This window comes from Balaenoptera physalus, assembly GCF_965194825.1.
Source record: "Balaenoptera physalus genome assembly, chromosome: 3".
In the NCBI taxonomy this organism is placed as follows: domain Eukaryota; kingdom Metazoa; phylum Chordata; class Mammalia; order Artiodactyla; family Balaenopteridae; genus Balaenoptera; species Balaenoptera physalus.
In genome coordinates, this window is record NC_138890.1 from 19,724,665 (window position 1) to 19,750,916 (window position 26,252).

Here is a 26,252-nt window from a genome sequence, read left to right on the forward strand (position 1 = left end):
TAAAATACACATAAAATTTACCATCTTAACCATTTTCAAGTGTACAGTTCAGTGGTATTAAATATATCCACAGTGTTGTGCAACCATCACCACCATCCATCTCCAGAACTCTTCATCTTGTAAATCTAAAACTCTGTACCAATTAAACAATAACTCCCCACAGCACCTCCCCCCAGCCCCAGGCAACCACCATTCTGCTTTCTGTTTCCATGATTCTGACTATTCAAAGTACCTCATATAAGTAGAAGAATAGAGTATTTGTCTTTCTGTGACTGGTTTATTATGGCAGCATGTTTTTTAAAGCTACTATTACTCTTACTTGAAAATGAAAAACAAACAAACAAAGCTTGAGGTAGTCTATCGTGAGCCATTTGATTAATGAGAGAGAAAGGGTTTTGTTTAAGTTTGTTTTCTGTTTCATGTTTCTTGTTCTGCTTCTCTTCTCTGGCCTTCTCGTGTGTTACTTCAATATTTTTTAGACTTCCACCTTGATTTATGTAGTCTTCCTCAGTATATCATTTTGTATAATTTTTTAGTGGTTGCTCTAGGTATACATACATAACTTAGTCGGCAAAGTACAGAAACCTTAATTCCACTGAGGTCCCTCTGTCTCCCCACTTTTTAAAATATAATTTTCTTAAGTCTTTCCTCTGTATACATTGGGCACCAATCGTGCTATCATTTTTCCTTCAACCATCACTTATGTTTTAAGACACTCATAGGTAGGAGAGTCTATTTTAGTTATCCCTATTTTTACCCATTCTGATGTTCTTTTTTTTCTCTCTGCAGTTCCAAGCCTTCTTCTGTTATCATTTACTTTAGAATACTTCCTTTAGTTATTCTTTAAGGGTAGTTCTGCTAGCAATGAATCTTCTTGGTTATCCTTTGTCTGAGAATGTCTTTATTTCCCTTTTACTCCTGAATTGTATTTTCACCAGATATAGAATTCATGGTTGACAGTTGCTTTTCTTTCCACTTGAGAAAAACATGCTGCTCCCTTTGGCTTCTACAGTTCAGATGGTTAGGGGGCAGTTTCCCACTGGTGTTTAGTTACAGTAAGGTGGGTATTACCAAAAAAGTTCTCTGTGTTAGGCCACCTTTTTCCCAGTTTCAACTAAGGGAAAGAGGCTTTTCTTAGAGTTTTTTTTTTTTTTTTTTTTCTTGTCTGGGTCTGTTGTTGGTTCTGGCTTGGAAGCTTCTGCAACACCCTAGCTGAGAGATACGGGAGGTGTTAAGGAAAACAAGGGAATTTACCACATGTCCTTCCCTGGCTCTAAAGTTCTGTTTGCCTTCTTCCTTCCACATTTCAGAGTCTTCCTGTGCTTGTTTGCTGTGTTATGTCCATGGATTTTTAATTGTAAAAGGGATGACATGGGAGGAATGGGGCTACTCCGTTTTGGATCAAACCCCAGGTACGGAGTTTTCCTCAACATTTTATTATGAAAATTTTCAAATACAAAGTAAAGTTGAAAGAATTTTACGGTGAACGCCCATATACCATCACCTAGATTCTACCAATAACATATTACTAAATTTGTTTTATCACGGTTCCTAAAAGATAAAACTTGGAAACAACACAAATGTCCATTGACAGTATAATAGGTAAAGCTACCTGCAACAATGGGGATAAATCTGACAAAATGTTCGGAGAACAAAGCACACAAAAAATACGATTATATGACTCTATAAAGTTAAAAACAAGTAAAACTATTACGTAAGGATGTATGAGCAGGTAGTAAAACCATAAAGAAAAGCAACAAAAGGTCTATCTCAAAAGTCATGATAGTAGCTGATTAGTGATTAGGAAGAAGGTACTGAGTGTTAGTGGGGGGGCTGCCTCTCAAGTTGGGTAGATGTTTACAGAGGTGATCTCTTTATAATCATGTGCTACACTGGATTATATGTTCTAATTGGCTTTCTGTACGTACATTTCACATTTTTAAAAGTATGAGAAATATGATTCTATTTTTGTTTCATACACACAAATGTGTGTATGCACATACAACAGCATATATGAATAGCATATAAACATGTAATCAATGTTTCTGTTGGATTTATTTCTTTATTACATGTTTCTTCATTCCATATACTGTGTGTAAATTTTTTTTCACTGGATTATATGTTCTAATTGGCTTTCTGTATGTACATTTCACATTTTTAAAAGTATGAGAAATATGATTCTATTTTTGTTTCATACACACAAATGTGTGTATGCACATACAACAGCACATATGAATAGCATATAAACATGTAATCAATGTTTCTGTTGGATTTATTTCTTTATTACATGTTTCTTCATTCCATATACTGTGTGTAAATTTTTTTTAACAATGAATGCATTATTTTCATGGACAGGATAAACAACAAAGCACTTTTCTCTTTAAAACATTGTGCATATACGGTATTTCAAAATGATACCAAAATTTTTAACACTTCAATAGGAAATGGCCAAAGTACCCATACAGGAAATTAATATATCTGAATGGTTCAATAAATACGATATTATATTTAATTTCAAATTAAATATAAAAATTTTGCTCTATTAAATAAAAAAAGAGCATTTTTTTAATCGTTAAAAAGAAAAGCACCCAGAGTGGGCATGGGTGTCAGAAACTGCTTATGGAAATATAAATTTTAAAATCTTCCTGGAAGGCAACTAGGCAATGTACTTAGAATTCTACCAGTCCTTGATCCAGCAATTCAACTTCAGGGAATTTAAACTAAGAAAATAATTTTCAAAGATATAGCTACAAGGATATTAATGGAGCAAAAACTAGAAAAAAATATAACTAACAGTAGGGGTAAAATATTATGTAAATACATTTAAATAAATAAGTTTAACCAAAAAATTTATTTAAATGCAATGGAATGTACTGAAGTCACTGAAAACACTACTGATGGGTAATATTTATTGGCAAGTTCAAACATTCAAGGCATATTCTTAAGTGGGGGAAAAAACCCACACGTAATTGTAAACAACATAGGTTACAATTGCTATCTGCAATATTCCATTTTGTTAAAAACAGATTGGTGTGACTATCAGAGAGATTAATATGGAGTTCAAAGGGCTGCTAAGAGATGTTCACCAAAATGTTAACCATTTATTTTTGTGTGGTGGCATCAAGTGCATCTTTCTTTATTTTATTTATCAAACCTTCTAAATGGGACATGTGTTTCTTTACCAATAAAAAAAAAATGTGTTGGCTTCTCAGTGCCTGAAATGGCCCTCCTCTCCTGCACTGCCTCTGAGTCTTCCCTCCATTCTCACTCTCTCAGTGAGGCCTGCGAGGAGCCACCCTACTCACTCTCCCAAATCCCCACCACACTGCTCTCCTTTCACTTTTCCCCATAACACTTATCTCCTAAAATGTTATATAATTATATTCATGGCTTATTGTCTGCTCTCTACCTCCTTCCCCCACCCCCACCTCCCAAAACAGTTCTCCAGAGCAATGATCTCTCTTTTGCCCACTGAGGTATTTCAAATCCTTTACAATGGGGCTTGGCACATAGCAGGTGCTCCATATATTTTTTTTCTAATATAAATTTCTTTCTTTATTTTTGGCTGCGTTGGGTCTTCGTTGCTACGCACAGGCTTTCTCTAGTTGCGGTGTGAGGGGTGGCTACTCTCCGTTGAGGTGCGTGGGCTTCTCATTGCGGTGGCTTCTCTTTCTTGCCGAGCATGGGCTCTAGGCGCGCAGGCTTCAGTAGTTGTGGCACGTGGGCTCAGTAGCTGTGGCTCGCCGGCTCTAAAGCGCAGGCTCAGCGGTTCTGGCACACAGGCTTAGTTGCTCCAAGGCATGTGGGATCTTCAGGGACCAGGACTCGAACCCGTGTGCCCTGAATTGGCAGGCGGATTCTCAACCACTGCGGCACCAGGGAACTCCTCCATACACTCTTGTTGAATGACTTAAGGGCAAATAGGTTTGTTCTTGGCGGTTGTCTACTTGCCTTGCTATCATTTACGCAGATGCAGAGCTACAAGTCACTGCCCTGTAGGAACCTCTGTTTCCTCCTGGAAGAACCGCGAACCCAGGAGCCAGCAGCCCAGGGAGCGCGACCACGAACCCAGAATGGGGTCTGGACAAGTGATAGGCTCAGCCAGGGCTCTCCTCGCACACAAGCTCGAAGAACTACATTTCCCAGAATCTTTTGTTCTCGCGTGGACTACATTTCCCAGAGGGGCTCGCGACTGTCCCTGCCCCGCCCCTCCCGGACCTACGTGGGGTGTCGGGCGTTTGCCACTGGCGTGAGCTGATTACCAGCCAGAGGGCCGTCCAGGCGGCACCGCGGGGAGTCCCCAGCGGAAGCTGCTGTCCGGCCGTGGCAGTTCCGGAGCCTCCAGCCTGCGGCCCGCGGAACCCCCGAGGCCTGGGCGAGGTGAGCGGCGGGGGGTAGGCAGGATGCGGGAGGGAGGACCAGGCTTCGGGAGGATGCGTCGCCGGGGCATGGGGCACAGGCCCAAGAGACGCGAGCCGGGCCTTTGTGGGCGCCGGCGGGCCGAGAGCCGGGCACCCCTGGCTCTGTCCGCCTGCCGCCCCCAGCCGTGCCACAGACGTGCCCCTGAACGAGACAGCTCGGGCACTTCGTCCCCATTGGCTGGACCCAGCCACCCACCTGCTTCTTCCCGACCAGTTCCCAGCGCGCTACCTGCCCAGCGCCTGCCGGCATTTGAATTTGTTTCGGGCCGGCAGTGAACGTGAGAAAATTATTTCCTCCCTTTACCATCACCCCTGCACTCCCGAGTGACAGGCTTGTTTTGCGCGAGAAGTGAGTCGCCGGCTTCCCCCAGTAGCAGAGCCAGGACTGGAACCCAGATCTTTGGTTTTCTGTGCCCTTTCCTCAAGACAGCAGCCCCCTCCCCGCCATAGGAGAGCCCTTTCCGAAGCAGCTTTCTCTAGAAATCTGGAAGTTGTTTCCTTGACAGGAGGGGGAGGAATTGGGTGGGAAGGCTTGAGGTGGAGAAAAGTTGGCACATGCACGCAGGGAGGTTAGAGCAGGTGCTCTGGAGCCCGCGGTGCTTGGAATCCTGGTGCCACCCTCCCTGGCTGTGTGGACTGGGGCAAGTTGCTCCCACTCTGCCCTCAGTTTCCTGATCTATAAAATGGGGTGCTGACAGTGCCAGCTGTGCTGTGGGACTCGATGATGTATCGGTAGGTAGTGCCTGGCACGCGGTGAGGCTCAGGGAGTTGCTGCTACTGCTGATGGAGTCCTAGGACCTTTTCCTCTGAGCCAGGGAAAGAGCTGGGCCTGGACCAGGATGACCCAGCCCTTCTCTCTGGTCCTGTCTACCCCTCGTTCCTTCTGACTTCCTTCTCTGAGGGCACTTGGCATCATTCTCAAGTGGTATAAAGGTTTCAGAGCTGCTGATTCTGAGGGGTGGAAAGCAGAAGGGGCTTCCTCCTGGCTCCCTTTTTCTTCTCTCAGATCTGGCTTCTGGAGACTTCTCCCATCCTAAGGGGAAACTGCCCAGAAAGAGGACATGGCTACTGAACAGAGGGAAGCAAGGTCTCAGGTGAGTTCATTGCCATCTCAGGTCTTAGAGACAGATTGGTTTTTTGGGTTTTTTACCCTTAAACTGAAGTTTTCTCCCCAATACAGTCTTCGCCAGGATTTGGAGCCCATGTCCTTCTCCCTTTGAAGAGTTGGTCCACCCTGGTGGATGGTGGATTGCATAGGGAATGCTTGCCTCCAACCCCCCAATCCATGTCCTGTGTTTCTCTTTTTTTTTTTCTAATTGACACTCTTTTATTCATTAATCTCAATTCACTGTATGATTACTGAATTGATAGGTAAGATGCCACATGTCTTATACCACTTGGGGTCAGAACAAACAAACATGCGCACTTGGCAGAGTTCCTTTCTGGCCTGCCTCCTTTGCTCACTCATGTCCCCCTCCCTACCCTTGGCCGGAATGCTTTTCTTTTTCTTTCCACCCCTGAGAAATCCTCATGATACCTTCGCCAGGCTTTTCTCAGTCCATAGTTTTTAGTTTTTTCTCCCTCTTAACTTTCTGGATCATGTGCCTTGCTTCTGTCACTCTCTTGAAAACTGATCTTGACCTGCCATTTTCATCTTCATGTTGTGAGAATGAGGGTGGGACCCCATCCAGGTGAGCCACTGTGTGAACAAAGGATAGCCATGTTGATGGGGACATAGATGGAGAGGTCTCTTGACTCCAAGAGCAGAGAGAAGACTCCTCAGGAAGCAGCAGTGAGAGTTTCATGGGGTATTGGTAGTGGAGAGGCAGTGTATACGGTGATTACTCAGTGGGGCTTTTGAGCCAGATGGCCGAGTTTGTGCCCATCTCCTCTGTTGCTGTTAATGGGTCTTGAGCAAATAACTCCACCTCTCTGTGCCTCAGTTTCTTCACCTGTAAAATGAATACAACAACCGGGCCTACCTCATAGGGTAAATGAGAGGATCCTGGGAGTTAGTGCATGGAAAGCGTTCGGATCAGGGCCGGGCACATAGTAGATGTTCAATATATGGTGGTTGTGGTAGCTAAACGATATTATTCTAGTTCATGATGTCTATCTATCTACTGTTGGTAGATAGAAATGACTGTACAGTGTCCTTCCTTTACTCATCCTCATCTAACAATAATAGTTAACGTTGCTGGGGAATATCCTGAGGGCTTTACCTTTGTTCTCACTCTCATAGCGAAGCAGAAGTTATTACCCCCATTTTACACTTGAAACTGAGGCTCAATGAAGTCAGGTAACCTGAAATCAAACCCAGGTATGTCTGGCCTCTAAGTTCATGTTAGTTATCATCCAGCCTTTCCTCTGGTACATCTTTCAGAACATAGGGCAGGCCTGGCCCCCAAATTACCAGAGTTCTCTGCAATGTGATGTTGTGTATCTTTTGGACCCATGAAATGTGGTAGTGGTTGATCTTCTGAGACTGTGGCTAGGACCTGCGTCTGCATATTTGGGCTACTTTTTTCTAAGCCTTTCCCATTCCATTCCAACAGAGCCAGGCTTCTCTCTTACCCAGAATCTTCTCCATCCCTGCTTGTGAGTCCTATGTGACATTTCTCCCTAACCTCACCTGCTGCCGATACATCAGTACTATGTGGACTTGTGTGTAAAACTCAGTGACAGGACGTTTAAGACCAGAGAGAGAATATACCCACCAAGTGCTGGGTTAAAAGAAAACTTCAATTATTGTCTTGTCTCTACCATTGATAAAGTATGTGACCTGGTGTCTTAACTGCCCTGGACCTTGTGTTTCTCATCTCTAAAATGAGGATTGACTAGGAAATGGTATATGGTCCTGTCCAGCGACACTTTTCTTGTTCAAATTGTTTCATGTGTTTTTCTTGTCTGCCAGTTGGATTGTAAATTCTTTTGAGGGCAAAGATCATTTCTTGTATTCCCCGCCGTGTGCCAATAAATTATCTTATTATACATGCACTGCATGTTAATGTTAAAAATTTCAGAGAATAAAAGAGGAAGTAAAATCACTCTTACCCCAATATCTTGAGATAATCATGGTCATACCTTTGGTATGCAGCCCTCAGAATAATTTTCTATGCACCTTTACTTATTTATTATTTATTTATGTACATGTGTACATATGTATATATGTATTTTTTTATTTTATCATTTTAACTTTTTATTTTGATAAAATATACATAAGATTAAATTTACCACTTTAACCATTTTTGAGTATTATTGGCATTAAGTACATTCACAACGTTGTGCTACCATCACTACTCTTTATCTCCATTGTATGGATTATCATTTATTTCTTAACCCTATGAGATAGGCGTTGAGAAGCAGTTCCTTGGATTGGAATTCTACCCCTACCACTGACCAGCTGTGATATTGTGATTTATAATATGAAATATATATTTGGTCTTTGTCCCTGTTCCTGGCACATAACTTCCAAAACCCTTGTGATTTCCTAAGTGGTTAGTAATATATGATTTTTATCCCTGAAATTACTTCAGAGCAATGAAGGCAAAATGGGTGTGTTTTGTATCCACACCAGAGTTTATGTTGATGAGGTGACTTTTGTACCCCACCTAAGGATGCGGGCTAATTGCCAGGGGAACCAACCTTGATTAAAGTGTTGGAATTTTCAGTCCTGCCCCCCGATACCCCCTCTTATCCATCTGCCGCCACCCTAGGATATGAAAGTTCAATCAGTCGCCAATGGTCAGTGATTTAATCAATCATGCCTGTGTAATGAACCTCCATAAAAACCCAAAAGGGTTCAGAGTTCTTCCAGGTTGGTGAACATGTAGAGAGTCGGGGAGAATGGTGAATCCCGAGAGAGCATGGAAGCTGTGCACCCCTTCCCTGTGCCTCTCTTTCATCTGCCAGTTCCTATATCTTCTTTTATAATAAACCAGTAATCTAGTAAGTAAATGTTTTCCTGAATTCTGTGAGCCACTCTGGCAAATTAATCAAACCTGAGGAGAGGGCTGTAGAAACCTCCAATTTATAGCCAGTCAGTCAGCAGTACAGGTAACAACCTGGACTTGTGATTGACATTGAAACGGGGCCAGTCTTGTGGGAATCTAACACTATCTTCAGGTGTCAGAATTGAGTTTAATTGTAGGACACCCAGCTCGTGTCCCACAATTGCTTGGTGTGTGGAAAACCCCCACATCTGGTGTCAGAAGTGAAGTAGTGTTGTATTAAGAGTAGAGGAGGGGCTTCCCTGGTGGCGCAGTGGTTGAGAGTCTGCCTGCCAATGCAGGGGACACGGGTTCGAGCCCCGGTCTGGGAGGGTCCCGCATGCCGCGGAGCAAGTAGGCCCGTGAGCCACAATTACTGAGCCTGCTTGTCTGGAGCCTGTGCTCCGCAACAAGAGAGGCCACGATAATGAGAGGCCCGCGCACCGCGATGAAGAGTGGACCCCACTTGCCACAACTAGAGAAAGCCCTCGCACAGAAACGAAGACCCAACACAGCCAAAAATTAATTAATTAATTAATTTAAAAAAAAAAAAAAAGAGTAGAGGAGACATGCAGGAGGAGTGAGTTTTTCCTTCATACCAGCTGTGTGACTTGGATAAATTTCTCTTTGTTTTCTCTTGTGTAAAATGGGCACAATAATCGTACCTTCTTCATAGGGTTGTTGTGAAGATAAAATAAAGATATACACTAAAGGTTAATATAAAGCTCTAAGAATAGTACTTAGCCTGAAAAAAGCATTCAATAAATTATAGCTATTTTAATTTCCATTATTACTGTCCTCAAGCTTTAGGGAGCACAGAGTGCCTTAAGTTATTTAAACTAGTCTCCCTTGGTGATTATTTAGGTTGTTTCCATTTCTTTGCTGTTACTAACACCATGATAAATGTCCTTGCATGTGCATTTTTGTTCACTGTTCATTATCAAACAAATATAGTAATTGGAGAGTTAAAGAGTATGCACATTTTAAAGCTTGTAATGTATGTTATCAAATTGCCAACAGGAAGATTATTCTAATTAATACTTCCACTAATGGCCTTAATACCTCCACACATCTCTTGTAGCAGTTAACTCGGGGCCTGGTTCATACTTCATGCTACTCAATATATATTTGTCATTGGTCAATTGTTCATTAAACAAATGACCTGGAACCTTCAGAACCTAGAATAATATAGAAGCATTTCATGGTAGCCCGTCTACTCCCCACTGCCACCTTCTTCACCCTGTGTGATGGGTGGTCCTGGGTGAGCTGGGATGCTTGTCTCTACAGGTGTCAGTGACGTTCGAAGATGTGGCTGTGCTCTTTACGCGGGATGAGTGGAGAAAGCTGGCTCCTTCTCAGAGAAACTTGTACCAAGATGTGATGCTGGAGAACTATAGTAACCTTGTCTCATTGGGTAAGGAAATTTCCCCTGTAGATACAGAATTCAGAAATTGGGATACCTCAGCATCTGATTTCCTGGATAAAAGCCCTGGGTCATTAAAAACTTCAGCTGAGTTTTGCCTTAGCACTATACAAACTGGATCTCCATAAATAAACCTGAAAACCTTTTTCTCCCTCGTAGGTATGGAATTGCCCCATGGATGGGACACTCTACAGGGCTGCACATTAGAAATTCCCTCACTGCAGGCAACATTTTCCCACTATGATTGAACTATGATGTGTTTGCTCATCTCCTAACAGATAGCATCCCTCAACCTTCTTCTTTGACCCAACACTGGCTTTTTTCAATTCTCTTTTACAGGGGTCAGCAAACTTTTTCTGTAAAGGGCCAGGGAGTAAATATTTTCAGCTTTGTGGGCCACATATAGTCTCTGTAACATATTCCTTTTCTTTTTTTTTCCAACCATTCTTTGCTCAAGGGCCATGCATAAACAGACAGTGGCCTAGTTTGGCCTATGACCCGTAGTTTGCTGACTGCTGCCATCTTTCAAAGGGAGTCAGATAGTGTTTTCTCATTTTAAACAAGCTACATGGTACATAATCCTTTCCACAGATGCCTGTTACAAATATTAATTTAGTCTGTACATTTAACATACATTTAACAGTGTATACATATTCCCTCTTGTATAGAAAACTATTAGCACCCTGTTAATCAAGGCTGCATGTTTATCATACTTCACTAACATACAACTAAATGTTACATTGCCCCTTGCCTTTACCCTAACACACCCCTCACATTGTGGGGGCACAACTTGAGCATCCCACAGAAGTTCTCTGTATCATCCTTTGAGTTTTCCACTCAGATCTCAGATACCTCTTTGTGTCAAGGCAAAATCAAGTCTTTTTTTTCTTTTTTTTTCTTCTTTTTGGTCTATGAGCAGGACTCCCATTTTCCAAACCAAAGGTGATCTCCCTGTTGCAGCAAGGAGAAGATCCCTGGAAGGTAGAGAAAGAAAGCCCTGGAGGCTCCTCTCTAGGTGAGTGGGTGGGGAATCTCTGCAGGCAGCAGTCTGGTAAATGAGTGCATGTGCAACTCGGAGATGTTGGTCAGGGAAATTTCTGCAGGTTCTCAGTCCTCAAGAAGTTGTGGAGAAGGGACGCTAAGGCCCCGAGTCACAAGCTTCCTCTTCTTCTCTGATAATTACTGCACAGGTGAATCTCTCAGGATCTTTTTTCTTGTTGTTTCTTTGTTCCTGTTGTTTCAGAGGAGGGCTACATTGTAATGCATTCATTCAGCAAACTTAGTGCATTTAAGGAACTGCAGATAATTCATTCAGACTGAAGCTCAGGGTATATGGGAAAAGAAAGAGATGAGGAAGGAAATGAGATTAGAAAGCCAGATGGGAGCCACACTATGAAGTGCTTTGGTACAGTTCTTAGGGATGGGAACTGTCCATGGATGACTGGAAATAATTCAAGAGTTTCAAGCAGAAGAGTTGTATGGTTGTTGATATTTTAGAAAAAATAGTCTGAGTCTGAGATACTTTAAACGTCCTTCAGTAAAGGCTAAAGAAGCTGAGGTGGGTCCCTACACTGGCACACAGCACCACAGTCAGAAAGCAGCAGCACTGGTGTGGGCGGAGCTCCAAGCTATGTGAAGGACTAAAGCAAGTTACGGTGCATGATTATGACATGTCGCCATTTATGTGTAAAGAAAATTATGTGGGTGTTTGTCTATATGCATAATATGCGTGTAAGTGCCGAGAGAAAGGTCGGGGGACACCTAAGCTGGTAACTAGTTACATTTGGATTGGGATCGAGAATGAGTATTGATGAAAGGGGACTTTAGTTACATGCAATGTTATTAAAATTTTCACAGAGAATATATTCATGAAGTCCTTATTACGCAATTTCAATTAAATAAGAATGGTCGCTTTGGAAACACTGTTGGTCTTAGATTTGAAGTGAGGAAAAACTAGAGGTGGGAACCTTCTGGACATTATTGCATAATGTAGGCAAGACGTTACCTGGAGGAAGGCATGTGCAGTGAGTTCAGGAAAGAGGAGAGGTCCCTTCATTAAGGGTATAGGACAGGTTCAGTGTGGGATGGGTTTCATTTGAGATGTGAGTGAAATATGGGTAGAGGTCGTCAGTGGACAGCTGTAGAAGGTAAACAGGGTCAGAACTCAACAGGGAGGTCAGGGAGCCATCAGTGCAAAGGTGGCATTTGAAGCCTTGAGCTGAGAAGATGAGGGAACGGAGGAGAGGACAGAGTCCCAGGAAACCTCAGTGTTTATGAGGTGGGTTAAGAAGGAAGAATCTGTGGCTGAGCCTGAGAAGAAGTCACCAGAGGAGAAAAATGGCAGATTCGGCTGTCATGGAAGTTGAGGACTGAGAGCTGTTGAATTGGGGAGGCCAGGGCTCTGGGGGAGCCAGGTTCTAACCCTCGCCCACTGCTTTCCTGTCCCGTGATAAACAGCAGTGCAACCTTGGACAGAAGGACACAGGTCCTGCCCTGGCAGAGCTCAGTGGAGGGGAAGGCTAAGCGCACACAGGGCTGTGGAATGACAGACTCTGGTGAGGACCTCTGGGGAAGAGCTGCAGGTTCTGTGAGAACGTGGAACAGGAGGGATGCTGTGGGCAAGGCTTCCCGAGGAAGGGCCGGATCCCACGTTGTGAGAAGCGTTCAGGCGCAGGAGGAGCACGTCTGAGAGTCCAGACAAAGGAAGCCGGTGTGTGGAGACGGGAGCAGGGAGGGGGGGGCAGGGACCTGAGAGCCAGGCACAGCCTCTGAGGAGTTGAAGTACCCTGGCCACGGGCCCAGGTTTATATTCTGCAAGGATCAGCCTGCAACCAATGTGGAGCCACCTGGCATAGACGTGGTAGGACTCGTCTGAGGTTGCTGTCGGGTCCAGACGAGTCAGGATGACCCCTCACAATGCGGGCCCAGCAGAAGGGCTGTGGGACGGGCTGTCTCGATCCCTGAAGCCCCCACACCTTTAGTAGAGCTCATTCTTCCCCGTATAAGGTGAGATCTTCTGAGGTGGGAACCACACTTATCTCTCCTTATATCTTTTAACTGTCATTTGGGAGAAATATTCTAATTTTGGGGGAACTGCTGGAGACCACCACAAAGTAAACAGAGAACGCAGGCAGCAGGGAACCAGTGGAGAGTTTAGGAGGGGCGTCAGGTGTGGACTGAGTCTGGCATGCAAGATCAAAGGAAGAGACGGAAGAATTGTTCCCTTTGCATTCGCCTCGGGAGCCTCTGATCCATGAGGAGTCCCCCTTCCTGAGTGCAGTGTTAGTTGGATTAAACTGAATAGAAAGTATGACTGGAGTCGAAAGCTGTCCAGAGAGACCCTGAAGACACCTAGTGGTGATGTCAGGTCCTCAGGTTTGGGAAGCTGTCCCTGAAGGAAAACTCTGAGTGGGTGTCTGGAGGAAGTAAGGACATCAGAGCCAACCGGTGTGCGCGTTTCTCTTGATGGGATGAACCTGCTCTCTTTGGTCAAAGGTGACAGTCAGATGGAGCGTCCTGGGAGTGCTGGCCTGTGGTTGTGTCTCTCCTGCACCCCTAGCGAGTCTCCCATCTGCCTGGACTAAAGTGCCCTCAGAACAGTTTCCCTTCCAAGGGGAGCTCACTTCCCTGTGAGCTCAGGTGAAGGACCTGGATGTTCTTGGAAGCACCTTGATCATTAACTCTAGACCAGAACCAAAAACCGACCCTTTGAACAGCCAGTGACGGAAGAGCTTATGCTTCCAGGGTAGGACTCCTAGAACCTCTAATTGCCTCCAAATGTGCTTTAAAAATATTATTTTCACGTCAAAACTACTCACAAGTAGGAAAAACAAGACAAAAAGGGAAAACAAACTGTCATCCCTGGATCTGTATGTTTCATGTTGAGAGATGGGAGGAAATGGCTCAAAGGGTACACGTCTCATCTGAGTCTCTTACTTAAGAAATGAGTCCAAAGTCTAATCACTATTCTGGAATATTATGTATATAAGATATATATATATATAAAATAAGAATAATGTGATTAAATCAACTTGAATGTCTCATGAGTTTGGTTTACACCTAACATGAAAGTATTCTTTTATTCAAAAATTTAAAAATCCAGGGATTATCTAGGTAAACAGTTACCTCCAATGAAAATGTGTTTTTCTTTCTTTGTCTTTTTCTCTTCCTTTGTTATATTTATGCAAGAATTCAGGGCAGACTGAACCTGGAAGGGTGGTCAGCTGAGGGGTTGCTTGTGGGCTGCCTTCCACTCACTGAGATTTGCTGGGGCTGCATCTGCACAGAGAGTAGGGGTCTTTTTCTAATTTGCAGAAAGGTGCTGTTGGGGTTATAGCGGCAGCCTAATGAAATAACATGCAGTGATTTTAAAGAGTGAATTTCTTACAAGATGAAAGTTGAGCCCAAATGCTCTGTAGCCCTGTTTACTATGTTTGATTCAGTCTTGTTCTCATCCCCTGCACTCCTCTCCTGCCACCAACATCTACTGTCCTTGTAGCTGCCAGAATGGTCTATTTAAAAGATAGATCAGGTCATCTCACTCCTATGCTCAAAACCTCTAGTGGCTTCTATCACATAGAACACAATCCAAAGCCCCCAACGTGGCCCTCAGAGGCCTTTGTGGTCTGGCCCCAGCTACCTCTTCGCTTTCACCTCCTTCCTCTCTGCCTTTCATTGGAGAACTCTAATCACCCTGGCCTCCTTGTAGTTCATCAGGAAGGCCAAGCAGGCTCCCACCTCAGGGCCTCTGCACTTGCTTTTTCCTCTCCTGGACCATTCTTCTTCCTGACGGCCAGGAGCCCACTTGACTCACTTCCTCACACTATACAGGTTTCTGCTCAGATGGCACTTTGTCAGTTAGACACAGCTCATCCTTTGTCCTTTGTCCTCCACATTCTTTATCCCCTCATCATGCTTCATTTTCTCTCAGAGTACTTATTACTGCAAAATAGTACATATTTATTTATTATCAGCTCTTCCTCTGGATTGTAAATTCCCTCATGCTGGGTTGTCTGTTTCATTTGTTCCCATGTCCCCAGTACCTAAAATAGTGCCTGGTCAGAGTCAGCTTCCAGTTAGTGAATGTATGAATGACTTGGTTAGGTAGTGGTGATGGAGACAGAAAAAAGGGAACCAGTTTCAGGTTCAGAGATATTTGGCAGATAAAAGCAACAGGACTTGGAGATGGTTTAGATATGAAAGATAGAGGAGATGGAGTTGTCAAGGATGCGTGCTTGGTTTGTGGCTTGTTCTGGGATGGACAGTGATATCATTCACTGAGATAGTGGTGCTAGGAGATCAGATTGGGGGATGGTATAAATATGGTTTTGGATGAATTAAATTAAGTTGTCTTTGGTTGACCCAGTTATTCACGTGGAGATGTCAAATAGCCTGTTTGATTTGGAGTTCCACCCCTCATAATATACCCTGGGCATTAAATGTAAATTTGGGAGACCCTGTCACTAAAGATAATTGAAACAGTGGTTGAGTTTGAGTTAGCCTGTGGAGTGGATTCAGAGTACAGCAAGAGCAAGAAAGAGCCTAGGACTCAATCTTGAGGAACTCTGTCATTTCATGGCTAGGCAGAGAGAAATGAACCCGTAGGGAAGACAAGGGTAAGGTGTACTATAGAAGGAAACTCAGGAGTCTAGTGTCATTGAAGTCAAGTCTCATAAAGGATGGTATCAGTAGAGCTAGGGAAAAGTAGATGAACTTGAGACATATTTAGATGGCAGAATAAACAAGTCTTGGTAATTGATTAGCGGAAGGAGAGGTGTGAAGGATGCCTTTTAAAGTTTTGATTCAGAACTGGTGCCAATTACAGAGACAAAAAGGTTATACAGGTTGGGGGGAGGAAATAATCATAAATTCAGTTGAGGCTGTCTTTGAGACATGTAAGTTGCTGTTTTGAGTGCGGTGTTGTATAATTAGGTATGGAGAGTAGAGAAGTCTTGCCTAGAGTATGTTTATAGATGAAGCTGGCCTGTGGAAAGGGTACAGAGTGAAAAGAATCAGGAGCCTAGGACTCAACGCTATGGAACTCCAAGGATTAAAGATCAGGTAGAGGAAAATGAGCGCACAAAGGAGATTGAAAAGCCGCAAAGGAGATTGAAGCTGGTGGAACATGAGAAGAATTTGGAGGCAAGTTCAGGGTCACTGTAGCTTGGGTAGTGAGCATCTGAAGGAAAATGAGGCATCACTATCAGATGCTGCTGAGAGGTAAGTTAGGTGGGGACTGAAGAGAGCATCTTGCCTTTGTCACATGAAGGCCATGGTTGCCTTAGAGAGAGTAGTGGTAAGGACAGAAGCCAGAATGGAGCCCATGAAGGGTGAGTGAGCAGGAGGAGATGAATACGCGTGGGATACGACAAGGTGAGATGTGACAAGGAGGCAGTAGCTGGAGAGCTCTTCTATGCAAATATAAACAAATATTTCTTTTTTTTCCTTTGTCCACTCAAATTATATTATACAGCACACATTATTCTGCCCCTTTCACTTGATATATATTGAAACTCTTTCCATGTCAGTACATAAAGAGCTTCCTCATTCTAAGGAGGCTGGCTCTCTTGGCTGGCAGAAGAGGTGATTTTGGTTGTATGTGGCTTTGGATGACTTTAGCCCAGTGGGTCCAGTTTGGGCTAGAATTTTATAAATGCTATGATTTCTAATTAGCAATATGGATGTTGGTTTAAAGCTGTACCTTTATCATGTACCCATATGATGTCCTGGTGTATTACAGTTAGAGTTAATCCAACTGTCCATCAAAGGAATCTGGTTGAATAAGGTGAGGGACATTCTCACAGTGGAATTCTCACTGTAAAAAGGAATGAGGAAGAACTCTGTAAATTCCACTGTGGGGTGATATTACTAAGTAGGGGAAAGTGCAGAACAGAACAGTGAGAGTAGGACTTTTATCAAAGAAAGGAGGAGATACCAAAAAAGAAAAAGTGTATAGTTGCTTATATTAAAAAAAAAAAATAGAGAAGCCAAAAAAAAAAAAAAAGGATAAAACAGATCTATAAAAATGGTTACCTATAAGGTGAAGGAAGAAAAAGGAAAAGGATTGAGAGAACAAGGATAGAATGTAGAATTTTTTTAAGATACCTTGTTTTTATAATGTTGACTTTGGAACCATAAAAATGTTTTATAAATTATAAAACAAGATTAAATAAAAATGAAAAAGTATTCCATAAATATTGAAAGCAAAATGAAACAAATGACCCTAATTGTGTTTCAGATTGTTGGCTTAGTCACATAGAGAAAAATTATCTCAAATGCTTTTAAATCACAGCAGCTTGAATAAAGATCCTTAGTGATTTATATAAATATTATGATTTATAACAAGAAATATATATTTGGTACAGAGCTCCTAAAACCCTGGGAATGCCTAGATGATGAGAGCCACAAAAGTGTCTTTGTTATGTTAATGAGGTTTCTTTTGGACCCTACCTTAGGATGGGGCCTGGTTGCCAGGACCAATCATGTGATTAGAGGGTTGAAACTTAGTACCACCCCTTGACCTCCAAGGAGGGGAGGGGGACTGGAGGTTGAATTAGTTGCCAGTGGCCAATGATTTAATCAATCATGCCTGTGTAATGAAGCCTCCATAAAAACCCAAAAGGACAGATTCAGAAAGCTTCTGGGTTGGTGAATATGTGGAGATCTGGGGAGAGTGGTGTCCTTAGAGAGGGCTTAGAAGTTCCATGCCCTTTCCCCATACATTGCCCTGTGCATCTCTTCCATCTGGCTGTTCCCAAGTTATATCCTCGTATAATTAACTGGTGATCTAGTAAGCAAAATGTTTCTCTGAGTTCCATGAGCCACTGTAGCAAATTAACCAAACCTAAGAAGGGGGTCTTGGGAACCTCTGATTTATAGCCAGTTGGTCAGAAGTACAGATGATAACCTGGGCTTGTGACTGGTGTCTGAGGGAGGCAGGGGGCAGTCTTGTAGGACTGAACCCTTGACCTGTGGGATATGATGCTATCTCCAGGTAGATAATGTCAGAGTTGAATTGTAGGACACCCAGTTGGTATCCAAGAATTGCTTATTATTGATGTGGAAACCACCCCCCCACCACCACCACATTGGAATTGGGTGAAGAACATGTAATTAATTCCTTACAGGCAAAAATAACTTCAAACAATAATGTTGATTTTGGTGGGTATAATATGTGGTTATGTTTACAAGTAGAGTTCTTATCTTTGAGAAATGTGTTCTGAAATATTATTGATGAAATGATATAATATGGAATTAGCATACTTTAGCATATGCTAATGAAAGAGACGTAAGGGAGTTGTATTAATTTTCTCAGCCTGCTCCAACAAAGTGCCACAAACTGTGTGGCTTTAAACAACAGAAATTTATTGTCTCACAGTTTTGCGGGACCATGCTCCCTCTGAAACTCCAGGTAGGATCCTTCCTTGCCTCTCCCTACCTTCTGGAGGTGGCCAGTGGTCCTTGTTCCTTGGCTTGCAGCTGCATCACTCCAGTCTCTGCTTCTCTTGTCACTTGGTGTTCCCCTGGGGTATCTTGACATGGTCTTTCTGTGCTTGCCTGTGTCCAAATTTCCCTTTTATAAAGACACCAGTCATATTAGGACCTACCCTAATCACCTCATCCCAACTTGATTGAATCTGCGAAGTTACTATTACCAAATAAGGTCATATTCTGAGTTATTGGAAATTAGGACTTCAACATATCTTTTTTGGGTGATGCAATTCAACCCATAATAAAGTAATAGATGAAACAGCATTAGTGATTGTTGATGCTGGCTTGGCAATTCATTGTACAATTCACTACTTTTGTACATGCTGAACATTTTCCATAATAAAAAGCTTTAAAAATCAGAATTACCAACAACAGAATTTCTAAAACAGCATTTCTCTTTTTCACCAACACAGGCATTCTGGAATACATTTACAGATGTGTAGTTCTGCCCCCATCGTGGTGTTGTGTGTAATTCTCAGCATATAGCTCCCTCAATTCTCTGACTCTAGAAAACCTTATGAGACTGCAAATGCATGTGACATTTTTATAGGAATAATTTTGAATCTGACCACCTGTAGGATAAGGTGGGAAAGATATAGGTCTGGAAAGTTGCCTTGGGTTCAAAGATTTTGATGCTGCCTTTAGCCCTCACACTATCCCTCCATCTAATCTATGGCTAATCCTTTAAAATCTCATTTTAGACATTTCTTCCCCCAAATTCTGGCCACCACTTGTATGCCTTACCAGCTTTGGAATTTTTTGTAAGCTCACATTTTCATCCATTTCTGTCTTGTGTTTTTGTTGTATAAATTATCACACTTCTCCTTTTTTGTCTGTAATGCCAAACTGGGAACTCCTTAAAGAAGTTAACTGTTTCTTTTCATTACCAGATCTGGAATGTCTTGTGGATCACATGCCTGGGATAGAGCCTGACATATTGTAGGTGCTTTTAAAGTATTTGATGAATGAATTCAATAAGGAGCAATCAATGCTTTTTGAAATAATAAGAGGAGTTCTATATAGTAAGAAGGTTAAATTCGGTGGGAAGTAATACTAGAAAGGTGAGAAACGGGTCAAAGGATGAAATTGAAGGTCAATAGCAATAGTCACTATTGAGTAAGGAGATCCTGAACTTGGATATATTAATGATGGTTGTTAGAGACATCTTAGTGAAGAGATTCAAGGGAATTTGATGACTGACTAGACTTGGAATGCAGGGGAGAGAAGATTCTGAGATGAAACTAAGAATTCATGGCAGAGGAGCTGAAGAAGTTATGATATAATTCAGAACTCAGAAACACAAAAAAGAGTTTGAAAGGAATGCACTGGATTCGGATTTGGACAAGCTGAATTTGAAGAAAAAGACTCAAATGAAGAGTCTAGCAGGCAGCTGGAAATACCTCTGTAAAGTGTTTTGAGGGTCAGGATAGTCATTCAGATAGGAGGTGTGGGAGTGGATGAAATCATCTAGGGAGAGAAGGTTGAAGAGAGACTCACAGAGTTTCATAAGCACCAAGGGAGGAGAATCTAGACCTAATGACAGGAACTAGTCAGGGTGGTGGTCATTGGCAAGATCACCTGGTCTCTAAACTTCTGACCGAAGTCATAACCTTGTTCATGAGTTAGCTCAGGCCCAGGCTTGATTCTGGGAGAGAGCAAAAGTTGAACTGCACTTCAGGAGACATATCTTAGACCTACAGAAAACTTTAAGCAGACCATAAAGAACAGTTAGGATGTCCATAATCCAGGACTCATGTCCCCTTCATTGGGAAACATGACTGTTTTATTAGTCCCATTCTGCACTAAGGCATTGGCACTTGAAGTAGAGTTGAGGTGAGTTTCCCAGTATTGGTATGGACCCTTGTAGCTGTAATTACTTCCATTAAAAAATAAAAACTCCCCATGTCCTATTTCTCTATTCTCCTTTAAACAAAACTTTTCAAAAGCATTTCTATACTTGATGTCTCCATGTTCTCACCTCCCATTGTTTCTTCTGTGCACTCCAGTGGGGCTTTCTTCCTTACTATTCCATGAAAAGCAGTTATTAAATCCCAGGCAGTCTCCATCTTGGCACAATCAGGGTTAAGTTTTTAATTCTTAAATTGTTTAACAAAGTTGATCATTGCCTCCTCCCTGGAGAACTTTCTTCCTTTGGCTTCTGGACCACCATACTCTTCTGCTTTTCTTTTCTTGCCCTCTAGTATTACAGTGCCTAAGTGATTTTTTTCAGTTCTTCAGCTTTTTTTTTTTTTTTTTTGGCTGCATTGGGTCTTCGTTGCTGCGCGCGGGCTTTCTCTTAGTTGCGGCAAGCGGGGATTGTTCTTCGTTGCGGTGTGCGAGCTTCTCATTGTGGTGGCTTCCCTTGTCGTGGAGCACGGGCTCCAGGTGCGCAGGCTCAGCAGTTGTGGATCACGGGCTCCAGAGCGCAGGCTCAGTATTTGTGGCACACGGGCTTAGTTGCACCGTGGCATGTGGGATCTTCCTGGACCAGGACTCAAACCCATGTCCCCTGCATTGGCAGGCGGATTCTTAACCACTGCATCACCAGGGAAGCCCAGTTCTTCAGCTTTAAATAAAACTTACCTACTGATGACTCCTAAACACCTGACTGTAACTCTAACCTTTTCCAAAATAATCTAAAAATATCTCCAAAATAATACATAAAACTGAATGTTTCAGTATCTTCTTCAGTGTCTCTTAAGGCATCTCAGCCATAACCAACATATCTGAAACAGAATAACCCCTGAGACTTGCCCTTTTCCTAGTCTTCTCCTTCTCAGTAGCTTGTGCCAGCATTCATTGTTTTCAGGCTGGAAACCTAGGAGTGCTCCCTAACTCTTTTATTCCCTCTCAGCACCCCACATACAGTCCACCAGCAATTCCAGTTCTGTTAGTATGTGATAAGGATGTAGTCACCATATTACCTCTACCCCGTTTCTCACCTGCTTGACTACAGGAGCCTCCTAATCTTCCCTGCTCCCTGCTTCCACTTGTGCCCCAACAGTCTGTTCTCTACACAGTAGCCAACTTGAGTGAGCATGTAATTGCCTTGTGACTTCCCATCATACTTAGAATAAAATTCCAGAGTCCTTACATGACCTGTGAGGCCTTATATGACTTGCCTCTACCTATTCCTCCAATGTTATTTACCATTTTCTCTTTTGCTCGCTGCACTCTAGCCACACAGCCTCTTTGCTGTTCCTCAGAAGTCACCACACTTTCGTGTTTGCTGTTTCCTTTGCCCAGGAAGCTCTTGCTTCACACATCCATATGGTTGTTATTTGTTTACTTATTATTTGTCAGTCCATCCCTCCCTCATACACACATACACACACACACACATACACACACACACACACACACATACACATACAAAAAACCAAGGTATAAGCTCCTCAAAGACTGGAACTCTGTCTTACTCATCACATTCCTTACATTCCCTAGAACATTACCTGGTCCATGGTAGGCACTTAATAAATATTTGTGAATGGAAAGGATGTCTCCAGCATATGCAGAGATAACGAAATAAGAAAAAAACATGTAGTGCTCCAGAAACTGCATGCAGTTCAGCATACCTGGCAAGAAACCAGAGGAGGGAAATGAGTACCGAGGTGAATGAAGGTCAGATCATGAAACACCTTGTTGACCATGTTAAGTACTCTGGACCTTACTTATATACAAATCATTGAAGATAAGTTGGAGGATCTTACAGAAGTTTGCAACATGGTAAGATGTGGATTTTAGAAAGATTACTGTGGCTACAGCGTGGAGACTGAATTGACAGAGAGCAAGATTTGAGGTGGGAAGACTAGTTGGGAGACTATGGTGGAACAGTAAAGCATGAGAAAGAGTACCATTTAGGTACCCGAGCCCAGTGCTCAGGGCTCTAGTAAAGTTGTTGGTTGTAAAACTGCAGTCTTTACATAGAGACGTAAGGCAGGGTCTCTAACTTTGCCTTATAAACTACAATCCAAAATTTTGGAATCTTGCTATCTTCTTCCCAGCTCGTGTAGTAACCTAGAACCAATGACTGATGTTCACAGGGAAAGTACTCCATTTTTACCACTGCCTCCCACACTTGTGCCCAAATAATGTTACTGAAATTTGGATCACTTAAGCAAGGCTTAGATGGACAAGGAAATTAAAAGGTGTTGAACAAAAAATTAAAAACTCCTCTTTCTGTTCCAACAAAGAGTAAAAATTAGAGAGCAGATAGGTTTTGTGATTGGCTAAGTGAAAAAGAGCTATTACACAAATGCACATTATGGGCTCTTCCAGAAGATGTGGTCCCTAATTTAATGAGTGATTTATTGATACTTATCTATATATGTATTTTAAAATGCGTGTTATTCTCACTTGCTCTGCTTGGCAAATATCAGTGCCTTAAAAAAAAATAGTAAAGATGGGTGCATATAAAATTAGTCAGAGAGTGTGTGTAGAGTGGGGGAAAAAATCCCAAACCCTAGGGAAAGCAATTTTTAAAGTGGAAATAGAAAAAGTTACCCATGAAGGAAACTGAGAAGTTAACACTGGTAGAAGAAAAGAGAAAAGCAGAATATATTATGTTCACCAAGCAGAGAGAATCTGTATACAGGTGAGAAAGTGAATGTCAGATAGGAATCTCAAAATACAGTGAGTTGCAAAGGAGCCCTTTAAATGGTTACTCTAGCCCAGGAGAAAATGCCAAACTATATGTATACCTATTCCCCTGACAGAATTTAATATTCAATGAATTGTGTCCTTACCCAATTTTAAAATTTATTGAATTTAATTCTGTTTTTTACCACCTTATCATGTTAGCCCTTTTTACCTTTTTATGTTTATTCTTGTCTTACTGATCCTTGACTCTTTTCTATGCTGCTTGCATAGCATCTCCTGCTTGATGCATGAGCAAGGCTGCTTCCCTATCTTGCAACTTTTGGCTTCATGCCTACCTGTTGACACCTCTGTAGATTAATTCAGTAATTACTTCCTGGTTGAACTGGCTCTGAAACCCTCCCATTGCTTGTATAGTGTACTGTCCTGGAAGGCAACGTCTCATACAAGTGCTTGAATCTTGTGTGTGTGTTTGTGTGTGTGTGTATGTGTGTGTGTGTGTGTGTGTGTGTGTGTGTGTGTGTGTGAAATTAATATATAAATAATTGAGATTATTTGACATTGTTCAAATTAGGTATATATAAGTTATTAAGGAAGATTAACAAAACAAACATTTTGTGTATAATTCAGATGCCATTAGGAAGATCTGTAGGTTAATAGGGCATGCTAATCTGCTTGCAGAGAACATTAGGGTAGAAAAAGAAAGTGAAAAATATTTAGATATAGATAAGTATAATTACATATATAGAATATATATATATATATTTTTTTTTTTTAAACACTGTGGTGAGTGCCTATAATAAGAGGAATGCACTATGGAAACTCACAGTTAAGAAAGGACTCAGAGTTAACTTTTGAACTGATTCTGAAGGATACAAAGGAATTTGGCATGAGGGAAAAGGGATGAAGACTTTCCAGATTAGGAATGATAACACAAAGGAGAAAAATGTCAGGAAGATAATTTAGGATTCTATCATGGGCTTTGGACTCTGATCCCAGGCTGCCTTTTCCAATTCATGGCTCCCCTTTGAATCCCTCTTCTCCATTTTCCATTAGCCAATTCTTCTCATCACTCTTGCACTCACCCTCTTTAAATGGGTTTGTTTAATCTTTTCTCCACCCTGTTGTTCTCAACTCCTGTTGATTGTTTCTCTGTACCACTTAAATCTCCTAAGTTTTTCTTCTTACTATTTTTGGCCAGATACCAAGACCTTATTTAAATACCATCAATATTCAGTCTATACATTTAGTCTCAGTAGCCAAATGCTGTATCACATGAAACATCTCCAGTTTTTTCTTTCCCTTCCAGGATGGAAGAACAGTTATAAAACCACAAAGTCAACTCAAACGCAAGGTTCTTCATTTCAGCAGCTGATAATGAAAAGATCCAAAAGGAATGGACCCTGGGACTTCAAATCAGAAAAACCCTGCAAATATGAAGACAGATTAGAGAAAAAGCAGAAGAAGAAAGAAAGTGTTCAGATAGTTTCAGTCACTCACAAAAAAATCCTCACTATAGAAAGAAAACATAAAAATACTGAATTTGGCCAAAACTTCAGCCCAAAGTCAGTCCTTGTTAGGCAACAGGTGGTTCCCAGAGAAAAATCCCCACCAAAATGTGAAATACAAGGAAACAGCTTCAAACAGAATTCCAATTTACTTAATCAACAAAAATTCAACACAGCCGGGAAACGTTATAAATGTAGTATGTGTGAGAAGACCTTCATTAACACTTCATCCCTTCGTAAACATGAGAAAAACCATAGTGGAGAGAAGTTATTTAAATGTAAAGACTGTTCGAAAGCCTTTAACCAAAGTTCAGCTCTTATTCAACATCAAATAACTCATACTGGAGAGAAACCCTATATATGTAAAGAATGTGGGAAAGCCTTCACTCTCAGTACATCCCTTTATAAACACCTAAGAACACACACGGTGGAGAAATCCTATAGATGTAAAGAATGTGGTAAATCCTTCAGCAGAAGGTCAGGCCTTTTTATACATCAAAAAATCCATGCTGGAGAAAACCCCTATAAATATAATCCAGGTAGGAAGGCATCTAGTTGCAACACATCCCTTCCTGGATGTCAGAGAATGAATTCCAGAAAGAAGTCCTATTTATGTAATGAATGTGGCAATACCTTTAAGTCTAGTTCATCCCTTCGTTATCATCAGAGAATTCACACAGGAGAGAAACCTTTTAAATGTAGTGAATGTGGGAGAGCCTTCAGTCAGAGTGCATCTCTTATTCAACATGAAAGAATTCACACTGGAGAAAAACCTTATAGATGTAATGAATGTGGAAAAGGTTTCACTTCTATTTCACGACTTAACAGACACCGAATAATTCATACTGGTGAGAAGTTTTATAATTGTAATGAATGTGGTAAAGCCTTAAGTTCCCACTCAACACTTATTATTCATGAAAGAATTCATACTGGAGAGAAACCATGTAAATGTAAAGTGTGTGGGAAAGCCTTCAGACAAAGTTCAGCTCTCATTCAACATCAGAGAATGCATACTGGAGAAAGACCCTATAAATGTAATGAGTGTGGGAAAACATTCAGGTGTAACTCTTCCCTTAGTAATCATCAGAGAATTCACACAGGAGAGAAACCATATCGATGTGAAGAATGTGGGATATCTTTTGGCCAAAGTTCAGCTCTTATTCAACATCGAAGGATTCATACAGGAGAGAAACCCTTCAAATGTAATACATGTGGGAAAACTTTTAGACAAAGCTCATCACGTATTGCCCATCAGAGAATTCATACTGGAGAGAAACCCTATGAATGTAATACATGTGGGAAACTTTTCAATCACAGGTCATCTCTTACTAATCATTATAAAATTCATATTGAAGAGAACCCCTAGAAAGTAGGTTTGCATGTGTGAAATTCTGAAACCAAAGCTCATCAGAATACATGAAAGTGATGTAATAAATGTAATGGATATGAAAAGCTGTTCTATGATTTAGTCATCAAATAATAAATTCCAAGGATAAACCTATGTAATAGATAATGAGGAAAGTGGAAATTGTTCAATCCTATTAGACACTTTATAATAACCTAAAATGAAGAATTCCTGACTGGAGACATTGACTTTGGGCATTTGTAAAATAATCGTTTTCTCTACAGCATCATATGCTGCATATCATATGTAATTGTTATAAACATCTGGGTGATGAGGGGAAGTGTGCACTGGATTTCCTGTTAAACTGTAAACTGTTAATACTTTTTTTTAAGTAACTGACATTGTAATAGTATATAAAAGATGTGGTCAAAGAAATTATACATTTTTAGAGAAAAGGACCAAATAAAAGATAAAACTGAA

At 41.7% G+C, this 26,252-nt stretch overlaps 1 protein-coding gene across 4 annotated transcripts; it reads left to right on the forward strand.

The window, feature by feature from the left end:
* The first annotated feature begins 4,216 nt into the window (after window positions 1-4,216).
* Window positions 4,217-26,252, forward strand: ZNF354A (zinc finger protein 354A). 4 transcript variants are annotated; one of them, XM_082453498.1, is made up of 6 exons: window positions 4,217-4,380; window positions 5,428-5,515; window positions 9,698-9,824; window positions 10,753-10,848; window positions 19,214-19,262; window positions 24,229-24,365. In XM_082453498.1, exons 2-6 carry the CDS (start codon window positions 5,483-5,485, stop codon window positions 24,245-24,247), a joined length of 324 nt encoding a protein of 107 aa, XP_082309624.1. In that variant the 5' UTR covers window positions 4,217-4,380; window positions 5,428-5,482; the 3' UTR covers window positions 24,248-24,365. The 4 variants fall into 4 exon arrangements, with proteins under 4 accessions (XP_082309624.1, XP_082309621.1, XP_082309623.1 ...); XM_082453495.1 differs by lacking the exon at window positions 19,214-19,262 and having other exon boundaries at window positions 24,229-26,252; XM_082453497.1 differs by lacking the exons at window positions 19,214-19,262; window positions 24,229-24,365 and adding an exon at window positions 13,329-16,844.